The 21,526-nt window shown below is 39.3% G+C and overlaps 1 protein-coding gene across 12 annotated transcripts in view; it reads left to right on the forward strand.

The window, feature by feature from the left end:
* RAPGEF6 (Rap guanine nucleotide exchange factor 6) overlaps positions 1–21,526 on the forward strand; it is a 122,110-nt gene that overhangs the window by 74,610 nt on the left and 25,974 nt on the right. For 7 of the 12 annotated variants that reach the window (XM_036391432.2, XM_036391441.2, XM_036391436.2 and 4 more), the window contains 14 exons: positions 52–183; positions 6,439–6,622; positions 7,458–7,594; positions 8,071–8,229; positions 8,444–8,596; positions 9,117–9,281; positions 10,206–10,313; positions 10,666–10,869; positions 11,540–11,648; positions 13,393–13,636; positions 14,173–14,330; positions 15,471–15,485; positions 18,149–18,389; positions 19,418–19,801. In XM_036391432.2, coding sequence (XP_036247325.1) covers positions 52–183; positions 6,439–6,622; positions 7,458–7,594; positions 8,071–8,229; positions 8,444–8,596; positions 9,117–9,281; positions 10,206–10,313; positions 10,666–10,869; positions 11,540–11,648; positions 13,393–13,636; positions 14,173–14,330; positions 15,471–15,485; positions 18,149–18,389; positions 19,418–19,801 — 2,393 coding nt within the window. The remainder of the gene's footprint in view (positions 1–51; positions 184–6,438; positions 6,623–7,457; positions 7,595–8,070; positions 8,230–8,443; positions 8,597–9,116; positions 9,282–10,205; positions 10,314–10,665; positions 10,870–11,539; positions 11,649–13,392; positions 13,637–14,172; positions 14,331–15,470; positions 15,486–18,148; positions 18,390–19,417; positions 19,802–21,526) is intronic. The other 5 variants (XM_036391433.2, XM_036391437.2, XM_036391443.2 and 2 more) reach the window with 1 other exon arrangement.

A 21,526-nucleotide genomic window follows, 5' to 3' on the forward strand; every position in this document is an offset into this window, starting at 1 on the left:
CTTGTTTTCCTTTCTTTTTCCTACCTTTCCCCAAATTCCTGTTATTTTCAGCTTCCAGCTGACCTTACCAAGATGCACCTCACGGACAATCCTCATCCCCAGGTGACGCACGTGCCCTCCAGCCAGTCAGGGTGCAGCATTGCCAGTGACTCTGGGAGCAGCAGCCTCTCTGATATTTATCAGGTAAGACTGCTTTGGTTTCATAGCTGTGCTTCCTTGATGTTACATCCATTCCATAAACAGGAAGAGTGACCCTTTATCCAAGACTGGGTAAAACGCTCTTGATGCTTCCACCTATCCCTGTGCTGCCCATGGGGCTCATCACTCCCACAGACATGCAGCAAGCTGATGCTTGTAAAGCTCTTTTTGTTGCTTTTCACATCTTTCTGTACCACCAAGTATGCTGTGGCTTTTAAAAGTAACATTTGTTGATTCATGGGATCATTTTCCTTTCTGAAATGGAACAAATCTCTTGAAATCAGCCTGGTGTTTCCAATGCCGTCCTTGATTATTTATATTTATTGCTAATAGCAGATGTTCAGTTCTACAAACAAAAGTGTGGTAATAAACCCACTTTGTACTAATTGACTGTGGAAATTCTAGTGTGGCTTCCTGAGAGAAGTTGGCTGAAAGCCAGAGATAGCTTCATTTGTTTACTGATAATACACTTAATAAGTTACCTGTCTTGTGTCAAATCACAGAGCTCATTTCATGGGTGTTTGTGCTCTGATTGATGAGGGGATTCAGCTTGGATTTGTATTGATCAGTAGTTTCACAGCTTTTCCACTTCCAAGTTGCAGTCTGACCACAGTACAGAATATACAGCAGTTGTTAAGCATGGTGTAGGTGTAACTTGATTTTAGACACCTGTTCCTTTTTCTTAGGTGCTGTCTGGATATTATTTCTATGCTGGAAACAGATCAATGATACCTAGTTACAATATATTGCTTAGGGAACTTGAAAAATAAGACATTAAAGCAAAAATTACTTTAGAACACTGCAAGTGGCCCTGCATTTTTGTCCTAATTAGTTTACAACCTCACTACTTTAGATTTGCTTGCTGCCAGCTAGATTAGGAGTAGCTGGCATCCCTGAGAGTGTCTCTCCAAGATGCTCCATGAAATCTCTTATTTCTGAGAGGCTGTGCTGGAAGATTGTGTTCTGTATCTTGATTATTTTTACTCTTTTTCTTGATTTTCTGAATCAAGGCAACATCAGAATTGATGTTAGGTTAAGGTTGGGGTTGGGAGAGTCCAAGAGCCAGCAGCTCCAGGAACTGTGGGGCTGGAAAAGGTTTTCCAGGGCAATGCTGGCAGTGTCCCAGCATTGCAGCTCCTACATCTTTCTGGTCTGCAAAACCCATAATACTGGTTTGGGTAAGGGCTAGGGTTAGGGCTGTGGTCAGTGTTAGGGCTGGGGTTGAGACAGTCCAAGAGCCAACAGCTCCAGGGACAGTGGGGCTGGAAAAGGCTGCCAAGGTGATCACAGCAGGGCCACAACATTGCTGCTGCTACATCTTCTGACCTGGACCAGCCATGGTGATGGGGACCTCAGCCCAGGAGAAGCTGCCATCAGGCCTAGAGTTAGGGCTGAGTGTGACAGCTCCCAGAGCTGCGCAGACACCGGCACTGGGAAAGGCACTGCAAGGCCATAGCAGCAGGGTGCTTGACTTGCCTGCCTGAGTAGTTTGGAGAGGTTGCTCTAAGTGAAAAGCACTTACATATATTATTGATTACAAAGATATCACTCTAGCAATGATATCTTGTAATAAGAGAACACTCTTTTATCATGTGTGGGTAATTGCCTTATATCTACTCATCCATAAATGACAAAAGAGCATAATTGCTAAACAAAGAAAAATTATATGAATAAAAGAAATGGTGGAGTAACGTATTTATATGCATTGTAGCAAATAAACCGTGGTGCTAGGTATTTTGTACACTAAGGAATAAGTAATGTGAAAATGACTGCAGATTTTGTATTAATTTTTAGGAGTTAGGACTTTTCAGGTAAGATTTCCTTTTCAGTGACATTCACCTGTCTGGTTTTGCATCCTGAAGGAAATGAGGACATCTGTTAGAGAATTCCTGGCTGGCCAGGTTGATGCTGAGGCAGGTCACCACTGTTCATCACTGATGAGTGAGATACTGAAAGATAATTCTAGAGCCATGCATGAGCAGAGCTACAGTGACATTAATTGTAAAAGATTGCATTAGAGAATCAAACATTTGATAAGCTGTGGGTGAAGAGAAGACATGCTACAGACATGGCACGAGGGGGGAAAAATCCTCAAAAAAACCACAGTGATTTTCTCCCCCTTAATTTTAGTGAAATTTTAGTATCTCGTTCTCATATGCCTAATGTGCAAATAGTAACCTGATAAAAGATGTATTTTATGTGCATTTATGTGTTTTATGGATTTTATTGCAGTAGCTGTAACAGTTAGTGATGGAGAATTCTCTTATTATTTGTCACAAATCTATAAATGATCTCTAGATATTACTTAGTAATAGATAAATGTTACGTAATAATGCCATTGCACAATATCTAACACAGCATTATATTGCAGCAACACATCAATATAGACAGATTTTGAAATCACAAAAAAGAAAAGTGGTTTCCCTCAAATATTCATCATATTATGAAGGTAGAGAACATCTTTGATACATAATAAACCTACATGTTGAGTGTGATGTATTGACTCCATGATTGAAAGCATTTTTGGTACAGCAAAATACAGATTTTCATAAAATGTTTGGAAAATGATGCTTTGCTTTTGCAGTCAGCTTCATATGTATCATGCCAAGCTTCACATGCTAAACTCTTTAGAAATATCATTAGTGTCACTAATATTCTAAATAATTTTGATTAATGTAGCCTTGAAATGACCTTTTGAATTAATGGTATCTTAACATTAATTTTTACAGTAAGTAGTACAAACTTCATTCTAGAATGGGAAAACATTATAAGAATGGTAGAACCAAATAATGAAACAATGTTTTATTTAGATATGTAAAGATTTTCTCTTCATCTGTGTGCACCACATTCATCAATAGTGTTGAAATGAGGTTTCACTTGTCCCAGCTGCCTTTTAGTCCAGAGTAAAGCCCATTTCCAGTTAAACAGGAAATTATGAACATAAAGCTTAGTGAGATCAGCAGAAGATTCCTGCCTCTAAGCTCTGCTGTGGAGACATTGTGTTAAATCTCCTGAGTTAGTTGCAAAAAGCGATGAAAATTTATGGTTTTCTTTCTTGCCTTTTCTGTTGCTGTTCCCTGTTGGAGATTTCAGTGTTTTGGTGTCTGAAACCGGACACCAGAATGTCCTAATGTGTGTATTGTAAATTCCAGCTTGCTTGGAATACTGCAGAGCAGGTGTCTTTCTGTTGTGCTGCAGACCTTTTTTAATTAGAGGAAGAAAAAGTAAGTTATTCTCTACAATTTTTAAAGTAACTTCTTGCTTGAAGGGGATTTAAAAATTTTTATTCTTTTTCTTTCAATCCCTTTCTGAAAGTACATTTAATTTCAGAACTATGGTCTTCAGCAGGAGCTAGGGGAAGCTGTGTGGTTGTGCATACAGCACTTGAAATGCAGTCTTGTACAGCTGCTTTGACCTGTTACAGGGGTCCTTGGGAAAAAGAATTCAACATTTTATTGCACAGGGAAAACATCTTTGCCCTTTTATGGGACAGGGTCTAAGGTGCCCAGCCAGAGCCACACAGGGAATCCAGATTGTCTCTCTGGATGTGGCTGGAGAGGGTCTCACCTCCACTCAGAGAAATGAGTTTCTTATATCAATACCTGGCAGTCATCTTCTCTTAGTGGCCAACCAGTTTGTATCCATTTTTCCTACCTGTTTATTTCTGTCAGTTCTCTCCCCTTTCACTTCTTTCAAAATCCTTCATTTATCACTTTGGGAGTATGTACTCTTTGTGGGCAGCAACATCATTGTCCAGCAGTAATTCCAATTGTGGTTAAGGCTTCAAAATTGAAATAGATTATCTATAAAATATTTATCAAGGATGTATATTTCAGTAGATACCCTTGTGCCACAGACCTGATCCTGGAAATCCATATTTGTGTGAGATTTGAGGATTGCAGCTTCAGGTTTCATTTTGTACCTCAGTAGTTCATAAATGTTTGTGTTAGGATTGATTTTTATATTTGATAATGGAAACAGCTGGAGCATTGTGGTTGGGAAGAGCAGCTACTTTTGCAGATGGCTTTGTGAGTGAAATCCTTCCTGTTCTTCCAGCACTGACCTGCCAGCATTCTGTCACCCATCTGCAAAGAATCTTGGAAACACAGTTGGGGGAACTGCTCCTATTTCATAGTTTGATCAAATTGTAACTTATTTATCAAGAAAGGAGCTGATTTGTCTATTTTCCTATGTAGGATATAAAAAATTTGGTAGAACCTGTAGCCTCAGTTTTTTCTGGTTCAGCATGGGGGTATCAAAGTGAGGATTTGGTGCTCCTGTTTGTCATAGCATGAAGAAGTTGGTATAAATTGTGGCTATTTAGATGAAGAAATGCTAGAAAAGTGCTAGAATAAAATGCTGTACTGATCATGTGCTGCTGAGAATCTCCAAGTACAATTTGCACTTGGGCTTAATTCCAAAATTGTTAATGTGAGCTACAGAAGCCAATAAAGTGATGTAATGTAAAACAGATTTAACCCTCTCTATATTGCTACACTCCTCTGAAAGAAATACATATTTTAAAATACTTTAAGCTTTATTTATTAGATTTGCTAGCCAATTACCAAAATGTGGACAATCTCTAGGGTTATATCTAAACCCCATTTTTTTTTTCTGGTGTAGGATGACAAAGCTGTTCCTCTGTCCAGGTATTGGGGCTCACATCAGCATGGAGTGTGTAGGGAGATGGAGACAGTGCAGTCTGGTGTGATTAAATTGCTTTAAATTAATATTGTTTTATGTGAGGCCATAAGAGCAGGAGAGCAGTGACCAAGTAAGGACGTTCTGGTGAAAATTAAGCACAAGAAGAAAATGCATTAATGGAATCAGGGAGGATTCATGTGTCCTGGGAGGAATATAGGTACACTGCCCTAATGTGTAGGGTTGGGATCAGGAAGGGTAAGGCTCAGTTGGAGGGGGATTTGGCAAGGGATGTGTCAAAAACCAGAAGGGCTTCTACAGGAACATTAGTCAAAGAAACCAAAACCCCCAAAAACCAGATAGAAATTGTGCTTCACTCCCCCAGTAAATAAGGCAGGAGAACTGATGACATGGAGAAGGCTGAGGCACTCAGCCATTTTTGTCTCAGTTTTCACAGGTTGCTCTTTCCACATCTCTCCATGCCCTGAGCATCAAGGCAGGGACTGGGGAATCCTTCCCATGGGAAGAGGGGCTTGGCTGGTGGAACTGTGGATGCACTCTCCATCCGGCAGTTGTGTGATGCCCCCAGAGATGGGAGAAAAAAGGGATTAAGGCCCCAGGGATACCTTATTGCACCCTGTTAATACTTAAAGCAGATTTATTAGGAAGACTTTTTACCATGTCCTGTAGTGACAAAGACAAAAGGTAGATGTAATTTGGGCACAGAGAAGAAAATCTTGCCTGTAAGGGTTTTGAGACACTGGTACAGGTTGTCCAGAGAAGCTGTGCTCTGCTCCATTAAAGTGTTAAATTCAGTCTCCATTTTGGATGTTTTGTGAACATGCAAAAACCTTAGCTCAGTGTTTTTGTAAAATCTGAAGGATTTCTTCAAAGTGGAAGTGAGTGTTGTAAATGCGCTCATTTAAAAAACAAACTCCATTTTCTGCAAGTTTCTATATAATTGCCTTGTACTTTTCAGTGACACATCTTGTTGTTCAAATTTCTGAATTTAAACAGAAAAATGATTTGCATTCTGGCTTAAGCTTTAAAAAAAGTGATTGAGCAACTTCTCTGTAGAAACTGAGAATTTGAAACTACATTTTTTCCCCCTTCCATCTGTTTGGAAATTTATTTTCATGCCATTACATCATTTAAACTGTACATAAGGAATCAGTGCAAGTGATTCCTATGTGATTCTGCTTTTTGTTGCTGGTATTTTGTACTCTTTGACCATTGTCTTATTTGGCTGCTCAGGGTGATGTCTTTGTTGTCATCTATTGCTGACAGTAGAAATGTGTCTGCAGGCATTGGGTAACCAGTGATATTTCTAAACTATATTATTATTTTGTTAATACTATAGACTCAAATGGTGGAAAAACAATGTCACGGGAATTCACAAGAAAGAGAATAAATGCTGTAAAATGAAAATCTAGTCCATTTCAGCACAACATGTTTTCCTCAGTGTTTAGAAAGGGAAATGTTAGAGATTCTAGTTAGACTTGTTAGTCACAGAATTTAATTTTTTTTTTATTAGCTACCTCAGACCATAAATCACTGAACTGAGGACATTGAACCCTCTGTGTGACATTTTCTTTGTAGGCTACAGAAAGTGAGATGGGAGATGTTGATTTAACGGGTCTTCCGGAAGCACCTGTAGACTCTGAAGATGAAGAAGAGGAGGAGGATGAAGATATTGACAGAACTTCTGATCCACTTCTAGGGCGAGATGTTGTCCGAGAGTGCCTTGAGAAAGAGCCTGCAGATAAAACTGATGATGACATTGGTGAGGAGGAAAAATACAGTACTAAAATTGACATAGGTCTACTTCATATAACATCTGTAAGAGAAGCATCACCAAAAACTGTTTAATGAGTTAATGTTCAATGTATATCTTAAGAATTGAATGACGTCTCACTTTGCTCTCTTGATACTCTTAATTGAATGATGTCTTCTCTTGCTCTCTGAGAGAGTATTTGTTCTGAGAATCCAAGTATTTTGAACAACAGTCTTTGTAATACTCGAGATGTGATGTTTTACAGTCATTGTGTGCATTGATGTAATGGGACATGTAGCAAGGTAATTCTGACTGCCTGAAAGTGTTGAAGTAGTTATTAAATAGCAAAGAGAACATACTATTACTGAGTATAGGTATACTTAACTGTAAGCTGCAAAACAGTTAAAATTAAGATAATTTACTGCAGTGTTTAACTAGAAATTGGCATGAATTTCAATAGCAAAATTTGCTTTCTGCTGTACTTCAGATTGCGTCTCTGAACACTAGAAAATCATTTCATGCTCCTGTCTAGCTTATAATTACTGTACCTAGGGGTATTTTTAATTTCTCTAAATGTTTGAAGCTGAAGTGCTTTTACTGTTAGCTAGACTGCTGCCCTGAGAGTCAATCAGAACACCAGCGAGGCCGTGGAGCTGTGTTCTGGCTCTTGATGACAAAGTGCACACTGGGCTCTTTTTAGCCACAGGCACTAATGGGAAGTGTAACACCCCTGAACAATTTTCAAATGAATTTAACTGAAGTTTAATACACTTATGGAGAGTAAGGAATCCAAGGAAACCCTGGGCCTTGCAGTCATCAAACCAATGTTTCCTTTGTCTAACAGAACAATTATTGGAATTCATGCATCAACTCCCTGCCTTTGCCAACATGACCATGTCTGTGAGGAGAGAACTGTGCTCAGTGATGATCTTTGAAGTCGTGGAGCAAGCAGGAGCCATCATACTTGAAGATGGCCAGGAAGTAAGTCCCTGCTCCCAGAAGAGGTGTGAAATCAGTAGTCAGGCTCCCAGCATAGGTGCCCTGAGTCACTACCCTGAAATCTCTCTTCCTGCTTGGATCAAGACATCTGGAATGGCCTTTGCTGTTCATCCCTCCCAGAAGGGGTGAGGTAGACTCATCTGTGGCAGTGACTAAATGGGTACCCAGGGAAGGAATGTTCATTCTCACTAAATGGTACAAATATATCATGGCAATTAGCCTACTTATTAAGAAAGCAATCTATTCATCAGTATTTCTCCTTTCAGAATCAGTTCTGAAGGATATGAAGGAAGCTGAAAAGCATTCTTTTTTCCATCTCTTATAGTGTTGGTGAATTAAATGTTACAGAGATGTGCTCATAACAAACTGGAGGCTATAAGAATGAGCCTTCCTGAGATAAGAGCTTACAAAAGTTGTTGAATTAGTTTCACTTTTTAATTTTTTTTTTCTTTCTCTAGCTTGATTCTTGGTACGTTATTTTAAATGGCACAGTAGAAATCACCTATCCTGATGGCAAGAGTGAGAGTCTCTGTATGGGAAATAGTTTTGGGATTACTCCCTCACTGGACAAACAGTACATGAATGGAGTGGTCAGAACCAAAGTAGATGATTGTCAGGTAAGGTTACAATTCTGTATAACTACCTCTTATTTTTAAGCATCTAATAAAAGAGAAGAGATTGGAACAGGTACAGAGAAACCTACAAAGGTGCTCTGAGAGCTGGAGCCCCTGCTGCTGAGAGAGATTTAGAGAGCTGGGGTTGTTCAGCCTGGAGATGGGGATACATTCATATTTTAGGTACTTTAATCACTGTTGTTCTCCTTGGGGACAGTTTGTGTGTATAGCCCAGCAAGACTACTGGAGGATTCTGAACCATGTAGAAAAAAACACTCACAAAGTGGAGGAAGAAGGAGAAATTGTGATGGTAAAGGAGCACAGGGAGCTGGATCGCAGTGGAACCAGGAAAGGACACATAGTTATCAAGGTACATTTCTCTCTGTGCTTTCCATTAATCTATTAAACTTTTATTTATTAGTAAATAAATTTGAATCTAGTATACATACTCAGTTTTGTCTGTGTCAGCTCAAAAAAATTAATTGGAAGGAATGTGTATTATATTCCAAAATTACTTCCATTTCCCCTTTATTAAAGTTACATACATTGTAACCTGTTCAACACATATATTGAAGTTTTTTATTGGGAGCACACTTTGGGGTGTTTATGACCTTTTTTTGTAATCTGAAAGAGGAACTTAAACTACTTACTAAAAACTAACATTAAGGGAAAATACTAATTGTTTTAGCCAGGTGTTACCTTTGCAAAATATCAGGGCTGAGAGAAGCAGGAGGATTTGATTTAAACATGTTGGTGCATTTTCTCCTGAGTTGGCCATAACTGAACTTTCTGAAGGGATTATACTGGTCATGTGGGTTTATGTTGAATTCCTCTTTAGGGAGAGGTAGTGGTGAGAGATACCAGTTATTTTTTGATTTGATTTTTTTAAGGCAACACCCGAGAGACTCATCATGCACTTAATAGAGGAACATTCTATTGTGGATCCAACCTACATCGAAGATTTTCTTTTAACATACAGAACATTTCTAACAAGTCCCTTGGAAGTTGGAAATAAACTCTTGGAATGGTTCACAGTGGACAGCCTCAGGGATAAGGTTGGTTGCAGTCTAAGAGATTGATATTTCTGGTGAAAATATATTTAAATTGATCCCTTTTTGTATTGCTGATAAGCTAAGATAAATAAAACTAGGTTCCACTCTATCTAGCTGTGTGCACATTCATGAAAAACCTTGATAGTCTGGAACTTATGCCAATTTGTTGGTTCTTAGCCAATGTTTTTATGTGATGTAGCCTTGAGCTGAGGAAGTCCAACATACTGTCAAAACACTGTATGTTTTGTATAGGAAGTTGTGCAGGGTCTGCTGTGGTTACTGCTTCTCTTCTTACCTCTTTCCATGCTTTTTAATTCGGCAGCTACTGGTTTTTAGTAAAAGGAAAGATAAAGAGAAGTGTGTCATCAAACAAAAGTAGAAATGGTATTATTTTGGAAGAGAAACAGCTATAGACTTAGATTTTTTTTTTTTAATATGGGTAGATAATATAGTTGTGAGATTGACTATCATGTATAGAAGTGACTCTGTAGCACCAATAGGAGCAATCTGAAGATTTAAATAAAATTTCTTGAAAGAAAGCTTTTTATTATCACAACTAGAACTTCCTTTAAAGAAATCATTAGGATGCTTTAAATGGTGATTTTCATGAGCAGTGTCAGGAAGGCTTAGCTGAAGATGCTGAAGATGGATTTTAGGCACCAGTAGGTACTGGGTGAGGTTGCCAGTATTTTTTAGGTATAAAAAATACTTGGGTTTTTTAATTTTTCACTTGCTTCCCCAAATAAAGGGAAAAGGAAGATGATTTCAAATGTAAATGTCTTTTTCCTATCAGATACAGTAATCTGTTTGATGTTGTTCTGCCACATCCAAGTATTCCTCTGTGTTTATAGATTAAAGCTTATGGGAGAAGAACCATAGGTACCTTTATATGTGTATATATATACATAGTTTATTTTGTTTTTACAGGTTACCAGAGTAGTGTTACTGTGGGTGAACAATCATTTTAATGACTTTGAAGGAGATCCTGCCATGACTCGATTCCTGGAAGAATTTGAAAAGAACTTGGAAGATACGGTAGGAGCAAAAAAGAATGAGTGTCACATTTTCTAGTGCTACATTTCAGTTTTTGAGTGTTACCAGTGCCTAACAGCTGTAGTCTCTAAGTGTAACAGTTAAAGGTGGCTTTTAACATGGGACATATTTGTTCTTAAGTATAAATGAGATATAAAGGCCATATAAAGTAATACCTATGGCACTCGCTTGGGAGTTTTTGCATTTCTGCAAAAGAGGATAAGGTTTATTTACTAAGATCTGAAAATCTGGTATCAAAAATCTGTTTTCTGGCACTTGGGGTATTTTTCATAACTGTTTTTCCATTTCTGATAAAAGAAACATTGCACTGCATTTTGTGTCTTCTGTGTTACAGAAAATGAAAGGCCATCTCAGATTGCTGAATATTGCCTGTGCTGCCAAAGCAAAATGGAGGCAAATCACCCTGCAAAAACCTTCCAGAGATTCTCCCCTGTTTTTCAGCCTTCTAGGAGGCAGTGACAAAGGGTTTGGTATTTTTGTAGAGACTGTGGAGATAGGCAGCAAAGCAGCAGAAGCTGGACTTAAACGTGGTGATCAGGTAAAAACAATTATGTTAGTTTAAAATACTCTGCTTCACCCACCTCTTGGTTGTTCTCAACAGAAAAGTTGTGCTGTGTGCTAAAACCAAACCACTGGCAGGTGTGGGAATGCCACAGCTCAGCTTCCATTTCTGTCTGTTAAATGAGTTTCTATTAAATAGTTTTCAAAATACGTGAAATATTTAAATATTCCAAAAACGGAATGGGAAAAGAAACCAAGTTACAGTTATTTTTTGAAACTTTGTGATTCGAGGTATGGTTACATTGAAACCATCAGATTGTGTTGTGGGATTGATTCTCACCTGATGTGTTTGATCCCAGCTCACTGAGGCAGGTCACACTCAGTGAAAATCCAGCTTTTGAGGTGATATCTGTGGCTCCTGAGCCACCATTTCTGATTAATTGCAAGAATGTCATGTTATCATAGAAAATATACTTATTTAAAGCATTTTTCAAGTAAAAATGGAAGTCCTGACCTACTTACAGGATATAACTTCTCTGACATGATGAAAATTGTTATTTTACATGGAATGTTTTCATTGTGTAGCTGCTGTAAAGATGATATGGTAATTCCTGGGAAGTTCTTACTGTGCCTGTATTATCACCTTTGTATTTGTAAGTCTGTCAGATATATGTTCTCCTAATAGTCCCAATTTTTATTTCTTAAAGATAATGGAAGTAAATGGACAGAATTTTGAGAACATTACCTTTGTAAAAGCTCTGGAAATCTTAAAGAATAACACACATCTCTCCATTACTGTAAAAACAAACATTTTTGGTGAGTAGACTCTATATATTATACATATTTATGTGTGAAGAAAAAACTCCACTCCTTCTGGCTTTATGAGTGCAATAGGATTCCACCTTTTTTTTCCAACTTGCTCTTGAGGTGAGAAGTTGTGCAGAAGTCCCCTCATTGTGCCTCTGTTTGCTTGGATAAGTTCTCATGTGCCAAGGGCTGCATGTTGAGTGGCACAGAGCCAGCACAGGCAGCTCTTCAACTCCCTGAGAAATCCTCAGATGACTGTTTAAGCTGATTTAGTGTCCCCTCCATGCAGTGGGGCTGAAACAAAGCCAGGGGATCTGACCAAAATGTTTTTGCCAAGAAACAGCAAAAGGGTAAGACTGGGATTTTGTGAAACTTTCTTTAATGGCTGTAAGAATGAGAGGATAAATTACCTTTATAATTGAAAAGGGGATATAAAAAGTGGTATGGCATATAAATGTTGGCTTTTAATTGTCATCATGAATATAAACACCTAAATACCTCTTTAAAATCTCAGTCAAATCATCTGTTCTTTTTCCATAATCTTGTTCAGGCAACAGAATAACAAGAGCTACAGAAAGGAGGAGACTGTGCCCAGGATAGCTCCTTCCTGCATAGTTGTATCCATATCTTCTTCTGATGGTTCTCTTCTCCTATTTCCTTCTTCCAGTTACCTGCCCTTGCTCACTATTGATTTTCTTTTCATTATTATACTGTGTTGATCACTGTGCAGCTAAAAAGGTTCAAGGCCTCAGCAGTTGCTTATTAGCATAATGCAAAAAAAGCTTGAAACAACCAGAGTCACCAGTGGCCCAAAGTGAAATGACATGAAATGAAGCATCACTAGAACTGAGACAGTGATAGGTTGTTAATTTTGTGTTATAAATGTGAGCAACATACACTTACAAGTGGGTTCTAATCTCCTCCTGCTAGTTGATAGAATTTCAAGGTGATTTCTCTGATAAATTTTAATGAATTAATATCTTGAAGCTTTTTTCAACAGTGATACCTATTGCACTGTTATTCTGACTTCCTAATTGAGTGTTAAGTGTCTGGTACTGACTATGGGCAATTCCTGTTATTCTAGTCAAATCTATACTTGGAAAGCTTGTACCCTTAGCTTTTATTATACAACAGAAATGTACCATTTAATTGGACTTTCTGGACAGAAAGTTTTGGTTGCCTTCCTCATAGGGAGAATCTGAGTAATTTGCATTGTTTTCAGTTCTGCATTTTCCAGTATCACTGTATTTTCAATAGAAAATCCTGAATTTCTGACTTGAAAGGTTTTCAAAAGATTTTTAAAGGATCTTTAAAGAAGTAATTGATGTTGACAAGACAATTTGAACTTTTTTTTCACCTTATATATGTGGAAAGAAACAGAACGAACCCCCTATGATTTCCATGGAATTCTAGCTTTGAGAATGTCAGTGTGGGTTATAGACTAGCTTAGTTTCATAAATGCAGTGGGAAATCTGATGCAGCTTCTGTTCAGTAGTGTTAGTAGAAGCAAAGACAGTTTGGGAAAATATCAGTCTGTGTTGCAGTTACTCTTGAAGAGGCATGTGCACTCCATTACCTAAAAGATGCAAACAAAAAAGCCAACAAATGCATAGTGCTTATTGCCCTGAATGCAGTGTTTCCTTATTCTCTCTCTGGGACGTGAGAAGCAAAAGGTTTGAGGGGAAAAGAAAATTTCATTGTGAAGTTCTGAGCATGCAAATGTTACTCACAACAACTGTATCTTCTCTTACAGTGTTTAAGGAGCTGCTCTGCAGGATAGGACAGGAGAAGAATGGAATTCCACATATTCCAAAAATTGCAGAAAAGAAAAACAACCGTTATTCTATCCCAGATATGCCTGGAGATGTGGAACAGATGTTTCCCCGTGAAAAAGGAAACAAGAAAATGAAAGCTAACACTGTATCTGGTGGGAGAAACAGAATCAGGAAAATTTTAGACAAGACCCGTTTCAGCATCTTGCCTCCAAAACTGTTCAGGTTTGTCAGACCCTTTATCAAAAATCAATGGTTCCTGATTAGGTTGCGATACTTTAATCATAGAATGGCTGGAAAGGGATTGGGTTGAGAGGGAACTTAAAGACTGCCCCATCCAGGCCTGGCCTTGGACACTTCCAGGGATGGGGCAGCCACAGCTTCTCTGGGCAGCCTGTGCCAGGGCCTCCCCACGCTCCTCAGTGAGAGAGGAATTTCCCCTTAACATGCACCTAAAAGCAACCCCCCTTCAGCCTCAGACCACTAAGAGATATCACTTGCTTAGTATTTCTAGTCATTATGTCCATGTTGCTTATGTTTCTTAAAAAATCATGGCACCTGCCCCAAGAATGCAGAACAAGACCAAAATATCTTTTCTCTCTCCATGAACGCTTTCAAATCTTTATCCCCATCTTGTTTTGAAAGCCTGTCTACAGCATGTAGTTAAAACAGCTGAACACCATTATTTTTCTTAGTTTCATTCATGCCAAGGTGAAAAGGAGGAGTTCAATGCAGATAACTGAAGCAGCTCTGTTTTGCAGCGACGGCAGCGTGAGCCAGTCCCAGGATGACAGCATCGTGGGGACACGGCAGTGCCGGCACAGCCTGGCCATCATGCCCATCCCAGGCACCCTTTCATCTAGCAGCCCTGACCTGCTGCAGCCCACAACCAGCATTCTGGATTTCTCTAACCCTTCAGGTAAATGGCAGCTGGAGGTTGGTTTGCAGGATGGTTAGCAAGGCAGCTGGGCAGGGGGAATATTGCAATGTCCTCGCATCACTGGTGCCGAGTGCAGTTGCCTGGCTTTGTTAGGCATCTTGTGGGCCCGGCAGGGATGAAACTGAAATGTACTGAAAATCCACACTGCCTGAGCCTCTCTTGCCTACTTTTTTTAGGTCATGTGAGACTTACTTATTTTTTACAAAGAAATGTATTTTGCCACTTCTGAGAGCCTTTAATTTGCTTGGCTCTGGTGGAAGGCGATAATCTTTGTTTGCCCCTTTCTCCTTTGCCATTCTCCTCAGTGCTTTGACTTGTCCATCCTTCTGTCTGCCAGTATGTATTTCAGGCAGTATTTCGGATAGAATAGGACTGTCATGGTACCAGCACAGTGATTTTCATGTTTTACAAACGTTATGTATACTCAACAGGATGTCTAAAATCCTAAAAATTGTTTTGAGATATGCGGTCTGGGCTTTCATTGCTGTTGCTGTAGGAATCCAGTTTATGGGGTGGCTGCATGAGGTATTTGTTGCAATAGGCAGTAAAGATGCCTGCCTGTAAACATGTCTAGTCAGAATATTTTTCCCCTATTTTAAGTGTAAGTTCTGTACATAGTGGCATATTCTGTAAAGTGTTTTGTGACTGTGACTTATGTTTACATAAACCTCCAGATTTCCCCTTTAAAAGGGATGTGCACAGATATATCCTATCAGGTGCATAAATACCCATAGCAAAAAAGTTCCCTTTTTGCTGCAATTCCAGATCCTTGCTGTCTGCATGAGCTACACGTTTTTCTAAACATCTTCATTTAATACTATACAAGTTACTGCTTAATATGAAATGGTGGTAACTAATTCATCTTGGATAGAATCACAGAATGATATGTGTTGGAAAAGACATTTAATGGTCAAATATTCCAAGCCTCCTGCCATGGGCAGGGACATCTTCAGATGGCTCATTTAGCTTTGCTTTAAGCTTGCTGTAACAAACATGCTGCCAGTTTGAATGTCAGAGAAAACCAAATTATTTCTGACAGTATACACTTGATAAATTTTGTAAGAATCTCAATCTTGATTTTGTGTTGATATGATTTTTTTCTTTTTCTCCTGTCTGCAGCTGTTGGGTTTTACTGTAAGTATCCTCATGTAAAGCATCCTGCAGACCTTCATATTGCATGGCTTGCCTGTAAATTTAACACTATCAGACATTGCACTGACATAATTATTACTGTGGGGCATTGGATAGCCCTGTGCTCTGTGATTTTCCCTTAAAACAAATCTATAGGTTCCTATATAGGCACACTGCTGTGCTGAGGCTGGGACCTGCATTTTATTCCCATTTCTGCCCCCAGCACACTGAATGACTTCTTGCAGATTCCTCTGCTTCTCTGTGGCCTTGCTTTAAAGGGATGAAGTTGGTTATATCTCTTTCATAGAACTGAAGTTTCAGAGGATAACAGTTTTGAGATTTGGTTTGTTCTTCTGTTGTACTTCATAACTAAAACTCTATGCATGCCAACTTGAAATGTGCTTTGTATTGTCAAAATGAGCTGAATAATGCATAAAAAATTTAATTTAATAATTTATGTTTGCCTGCTTAAAAGCAAAGACTATGAAGACAGAAATGTGCCTGTAATTTTTCCCTTATCTGTCACAAGTCACATTGTTTTGGTTGCATGGGTTTGGGGTTTGTTTGTTTGTTTGTTGGTTTTGGGTTTTTTTTTTTTTTACTTTTTTCTCCCCAATTAAATTTCAGTTTTATACCTTGAGTGTATTCTTGTTTTTAGGTATGTTGATACCAAAGTATAGATGTTTCCCTCTTCTGTTTCTTTATTATCACTTTTATGACAGGCACTTCTCTTAATTATTCAGTATGTCATTTCCACCACTTTCACTCTGAAATAAAGTACAAAATACTTCTCTCTATATTATCCATTTTCACATATATATTGAACTTCTCATATTCAGCTGCAACCCAGCTTCTGATGAGAATGTTCTGATGTTTTAATCATAATTGTGAACCTGTTAGAGGAATTAGCTTTCAATTGGAATTTTTTAGCCCATGTTTTCTTCCATCTTAAAATTTATTTACAACTGATGTTGAGCCTTTCTTTTTTCCAATGGGTGAGACCTTTTGTGCTGGATCATAGATTACCTGCTTACTTTTTTAACTTGAAATTCCTTCTGCTTGTGCCCATAACACATATAAATCCTGATGCAAGAAAAAGTAACCTCAAGGTCAGTGCCCCCAAAGATCTTTGTTGTTGCCTCCTTAAGCAGTGGATTTTGATGGAGGAAAATCAGTGTGTAGGCAGTGGGGTGAGCAGCATCTGAAACTGTGCTCAGAGAGCTGCTGCTGGGAGTGCCTGAAGGACCTGGGTGCTGTGCCCAGCAGGATGATTCCTGGGCTGGTTCCCTTTGGGCAGAGGGACACCTGAGCATCGCTGGGGCTCCAGGGCAGCTCACAACTCAATCCAGATTTGGCGCTCAAGGGCTGGACAAATAGCAGTGAGAGAAGAGAAGAGAAGGGGAGGGCTGTTTGGGAGGTGTTGCTTTAATGAAAGCCCTTCCCTTCCCTCACTGGGGATCATCTCTGATGCAGCAGTTATGGCTCATCTGCTTCTGTGTGTGGTTTTGGAGAGCTTCAGACTCTGAAGCCTTGGCTGAGGGCTCAGCAGCATCTTCCCACCTTCTCTCACAGAAAAGTTGTGAAGTTTTAGTCTTCAGGGAAAGGAAAACTGGGCTTCCCTGTGCTTGAAATTACTGTGCATTTTGACTCCTGACATTTTTTTTAAGATCAGTTTTATTTAGAAAATCAAACTTTCTGTAATAACTAATATAGCAAATTATTTGCAATCATCAAGCTGTGAGTTAAACGCATGTTTCTGTAGATATTTATTTCCTGCTGTAGGCTGCCTCAGATAAAGCTGTTCTCTAATGCATTTATAATACATAAAATGTGCTATAAATAAGTACACCAGCCAAAGAATTAATTCCTGACAGCAGCTTAGTTCCTTCAGGAGAGAGAGTGAGGGTAAAAGCTTGTGGCTAGTTCTGCGAGCAACCAAATCTCCTTTCCTCCTCATATCCTCCCACCCCAAGCCCATCCATCTGTACTTGGTGGCTTCCCATCCCTGGGAAGAGTGCCCTGGCACGTGTGTGGACCTGGCTCTCACAGACACAAGAGAGCCAAAGCAGGAGTGATGCTGCCAAAGTTTTTAAGACACGCTGTGAAGGAACAGTGCACAGTCTACCTACATACCTGCATGTCTTGTGCTTTGACTGGGGTCATGGGATGGTAGAGTAATTGGGTTTTAGAAGAGCAGGGAGAAGAGTCTTCTCTTTTCCTTACAAAGATGAAGAAAAACCCAGAGTATTTTAAATATTTTTTGAATCCAGCATGTTTTTTTTCCCCAGAAGCTGGTTGTTTTTGTTTCCTGATGATCAGATGGGACAGTAAATCATAGAATCACAGAACGGTTTGGCTTGCAATAAGATCATCTAGTTCCACCCCACATCTTCACTAGACCAGGAGCTCCAAGCCCCATCCAGCCTGGTGTTGAACACTTCCAGGGGTGGAGAGTCCACAACCTCTTTGGGCAACCTGTGCCAGGGTCTCACCCCCTCACAGAGAAGAATTTGTCCCTAATGTCCAATTAAACCTGCCCTCCTTCAGCTCAAGCCAATTCTCCCTTGTTCTATCACATGCTCTTGTAAAATGTCTCTCCAAGTGACCTTGTGTCTTTTCAAGGGAAAAGTACATCACACATTAAAGGTGTTACACTCTTTTTTTAGATATTCCAGATCAAGTGATCCGAGTTTTCAAAGCAGATCAGCAGAGCTGTTACATCATCATCAGCAAAGACACTACAGCAAAGGAGGTGGTGAGTCATGCTGTCCATGAGTTCAACCTGACAGGAGCCCCTGAGACCTACTCCCTGTGTGAGGTGTCCGTCAGTCCCGAGGGGGTCATCAAGCAGCGGCGCCTCCCGGACCAGTTCTCCAAGCTGGCTGACAGGATCCAGCTCAACGGACGGTGAATATTCCTTGTTTTGCTTGGATTTTATTTGGCTTTCAGGATTGAAATGTTGCATGATGGAAAAGACCTCCATGATAATTAAGTCCAACATCAGGGAGAGGTGTTTTAATTAAAATAGACTGGTGTCTTTTGGAAGCACAAGCAAGTAATTGCCAGTAACTTACACTTCCCTCTCTTCTTTGGATCACCTTCCTCTTCTGCACCCAAAAATCCCTCCCCAAATTTACAGCGAGCTTGCTTGATGGCAGCTAAATTTAGCAGATCAAGATAGTGTATATAGTGTTTTACACTTAGAGAAAAAGGTTAGATTTCTTTTGATACTTCTCACATGTACTTGAGGATTAAAGAATACAATTCATTTCTTTCTCGGTGTCATGCTGCAATGAACTGATACTAACCTGAGATAAATTCTTCCATTTTTAAGTAAACTGTTCTGAATGTTTCTAAAACGTTAAATGCTTTGATTTTATCAGATGACCTAATCCATACCAGAAGAAAGTTTATTAAAGTAAAATATTCTGTAGTTGTCTTTGCTAGGCGACAGAGGGAATTTATGAGTAATAAACTTTTGTGTATCTGAAAGTGATTTACCTGGGACCATGGAATGAATTTTCCAGATATTCATTTCCTGAATACTCTGTGCTTCATGCAAATATCAGTATGCCACAGTAAATTTATGGAAAAAAAACACACTAAATTTGTGTAAGAAATGTAGAAATACATTTACAGGAGATTTCTCAGGGCTAGTGTGTTTTTGAAATGCTATTTTCACTGCTGAATTTACAAATAGAAAAGGTGAGCACTACAGCATGTTACAGAGTACACTGTAAAAATATTAACAAAGAGCTTTTGAAATGTTTGTTTACTTAAGTAATCGTGCTGTTTTACATTTACTGAAGTACAAGGTTATGTTGTTCCTTCTTGTCTCTAATGCTCACAGTGATTGGTATAGTTCAATGTCTTTGTGTTCACGAACCCTCTGAAGAGCATCTCTAATGTGTTGTTGCTCCTCAATCATTCTTCAGGTATTATCTGAAAAACAATATGGAAACAGAAACCTTATGCTCAGATGAGGATGCTCAAGAGCTACTCCGAGAGAGCCAAATTTCCCTCCTGCAGCTGAGCACCATTGAGGTGGCCACTCAGCTTTCCATGCGGGACTTTGAATTGTTCCGCAACATCGAGCCAACGGAGTACATCGACGACCTGTACAAGCTGGACTCCAAAACAGGCAACGCTCACCTGAAACAGTTTGAGGATGTCATAAATCAAGAGACCTTCTGGGTTGCCATGGAAATTTTAGCAGAACCCAACCAGCTCAAAAGAATGAAGATTATTAAGCATTTCATTAAAATTGCTCTCCACTGTCGAGAATGCAAGAACTTCAATTCCATGTTTGCGGTGATAAGGTAAAATACTTCCCATTTCTCAGATCTGATTGGTGCTGTCACAGGCAATTCTGGTAATCCAAATGAAAGGAAAGAAATGGGAATATCCTGAGCAGACTACAGCTGGGGCTGGGGGGCTTTTCCAAAGCCAGACTGATCAGAGGTGGATTGTCACCGGAGCCTCTGCACTGCCACCTCAGCTCTTCAGTCCTGTTGTGGTGCTAGGTGTGACAGTCTCTCTTTCACTGGTACTTTGCAGGAAAAGAGAAGATGGGCACAAAGCACTGTGTGATTGATGAACTGCAGAAACCTGCCTGAGCACTGTGTCATTTTCTGTGACTTTGGCACCCAATTTCCCTTCTTTTTGTCAGTCACTGTTACTTTTCCAGGAAGCACCGAGTCGTGTATGCGATGATGAGATTACTTTATTTCTTCCTTGCATTGTAAGGACGTCCTCAAATCAGTCTTGTTTTGGTTTCATTTTCCTTCTCATTCTTTCCTGTCATCTGCTTGCTTCTCTATTTTATTTTTTCCCTCTTTGGTTGCACATTTAAGCTTTCTCTTCTGATTTATACTGAATGCTGGTGCTTTAACAGCATAAGTTCATCATTTCCTGTATTTGCAATTATCTTACACCCAGCCTTTACTGTAGGGAAAAGAAAGACACTGTGATTCATCAGAACAAAGATCTGGATTTGTGCTGTATCCCAGCAGCATTATTGAAAACACCATTTTAAAATATTTTCTTCCATGTCTAACCAGTTCATCAAATGTATTGGCTTGTGGTTAGTAATTAAAGAATTCATGAGTTTCTGTGAAGGGTACTGGACAGTCATTGAGACTGTGGCTGCTCATTATGTGGGAATACACACATAGATACTGATTCTAATTTTTCTATTCTGCTCTCTAATTTTTCATGGTTTATTCTAGCTAAGGAAATTACTCTTTCTGCTTCTCATTTAAGTCCAGTCAGGCCATGACTAAAGTGGTCTTTTGTCTGGGGGAAAAAAAAAGGCAAATAAGTTAGTTTTTGTTTTACTGTTATTTCCAGAAGAATATTTTTTTGTTAGCATATGGCACAGGGGTTTTCTTTCTTGCCTTGTCCTGCACAGCAGTTTGGTGCCATATGTCTCATGAAATAGGAAGATAGCCATCTTAATGTAGCATGGAAAAGAGGAGCTGTGGGCTGGCATATGTTTGATTTTTTCATGTCAGAGAAGGCTTTGTTTGGCATAGCATGGAGAGAAATTTGTCTAAAAAATAAACCAAGTACAAAATAAATTTTTGAAAAAAATAAATCTGAGAATAGCAAATTCAGTGATAGTGTGGGTCTGGATTTGCTAAGCAATGCTGCAGCACATCCCTTTGCAGTTCTGTAAAGGTGAGGACTTTGCAATTAGTGCAGAATTCCTTGGACATAGGTGGCGACAAATTATGATAGGGAGGGTGGATTTAATTTATTGAATGTTTTTTATTTAAGGGGGTGTTTTTGCATCCAAATAATTCTGGATATATTTTTACTTAGTGGGAATGAGGGCACAGTGACAAGTTTTAGCATATCTGCTGCTTCCAGTTCTCAGTCAGTTGCTCGTTTACAAATGTTCTTGTTTGAAGCTCTGAAGTCAGAGAATCACAGAATGGGATGGGTTGGAAGAGACCTTAAAGACCATCTCATTCCAAACCCCCTGCCATGGGCTGGGACACCTTTCACTGCACCAGGTTGCTGAGCCTGTCCTTGAGCACTTT

The sequence above is a fragment of the Molothrus ater genome, chromosome 15, assembly GCF_012460135.2.
Source record: "Molothrus ater isolate BHLD 08-10-18 breed brown headed cowbird chromosome 15, BPBGC_Mater_1.1, whole genome shotgun sequence".
Lineage (NCBI taxonomy): Eukaryota > Metazoa > Chordata > Aves > Passeriformes > Icteridae > Molothrus > Molothrus ater.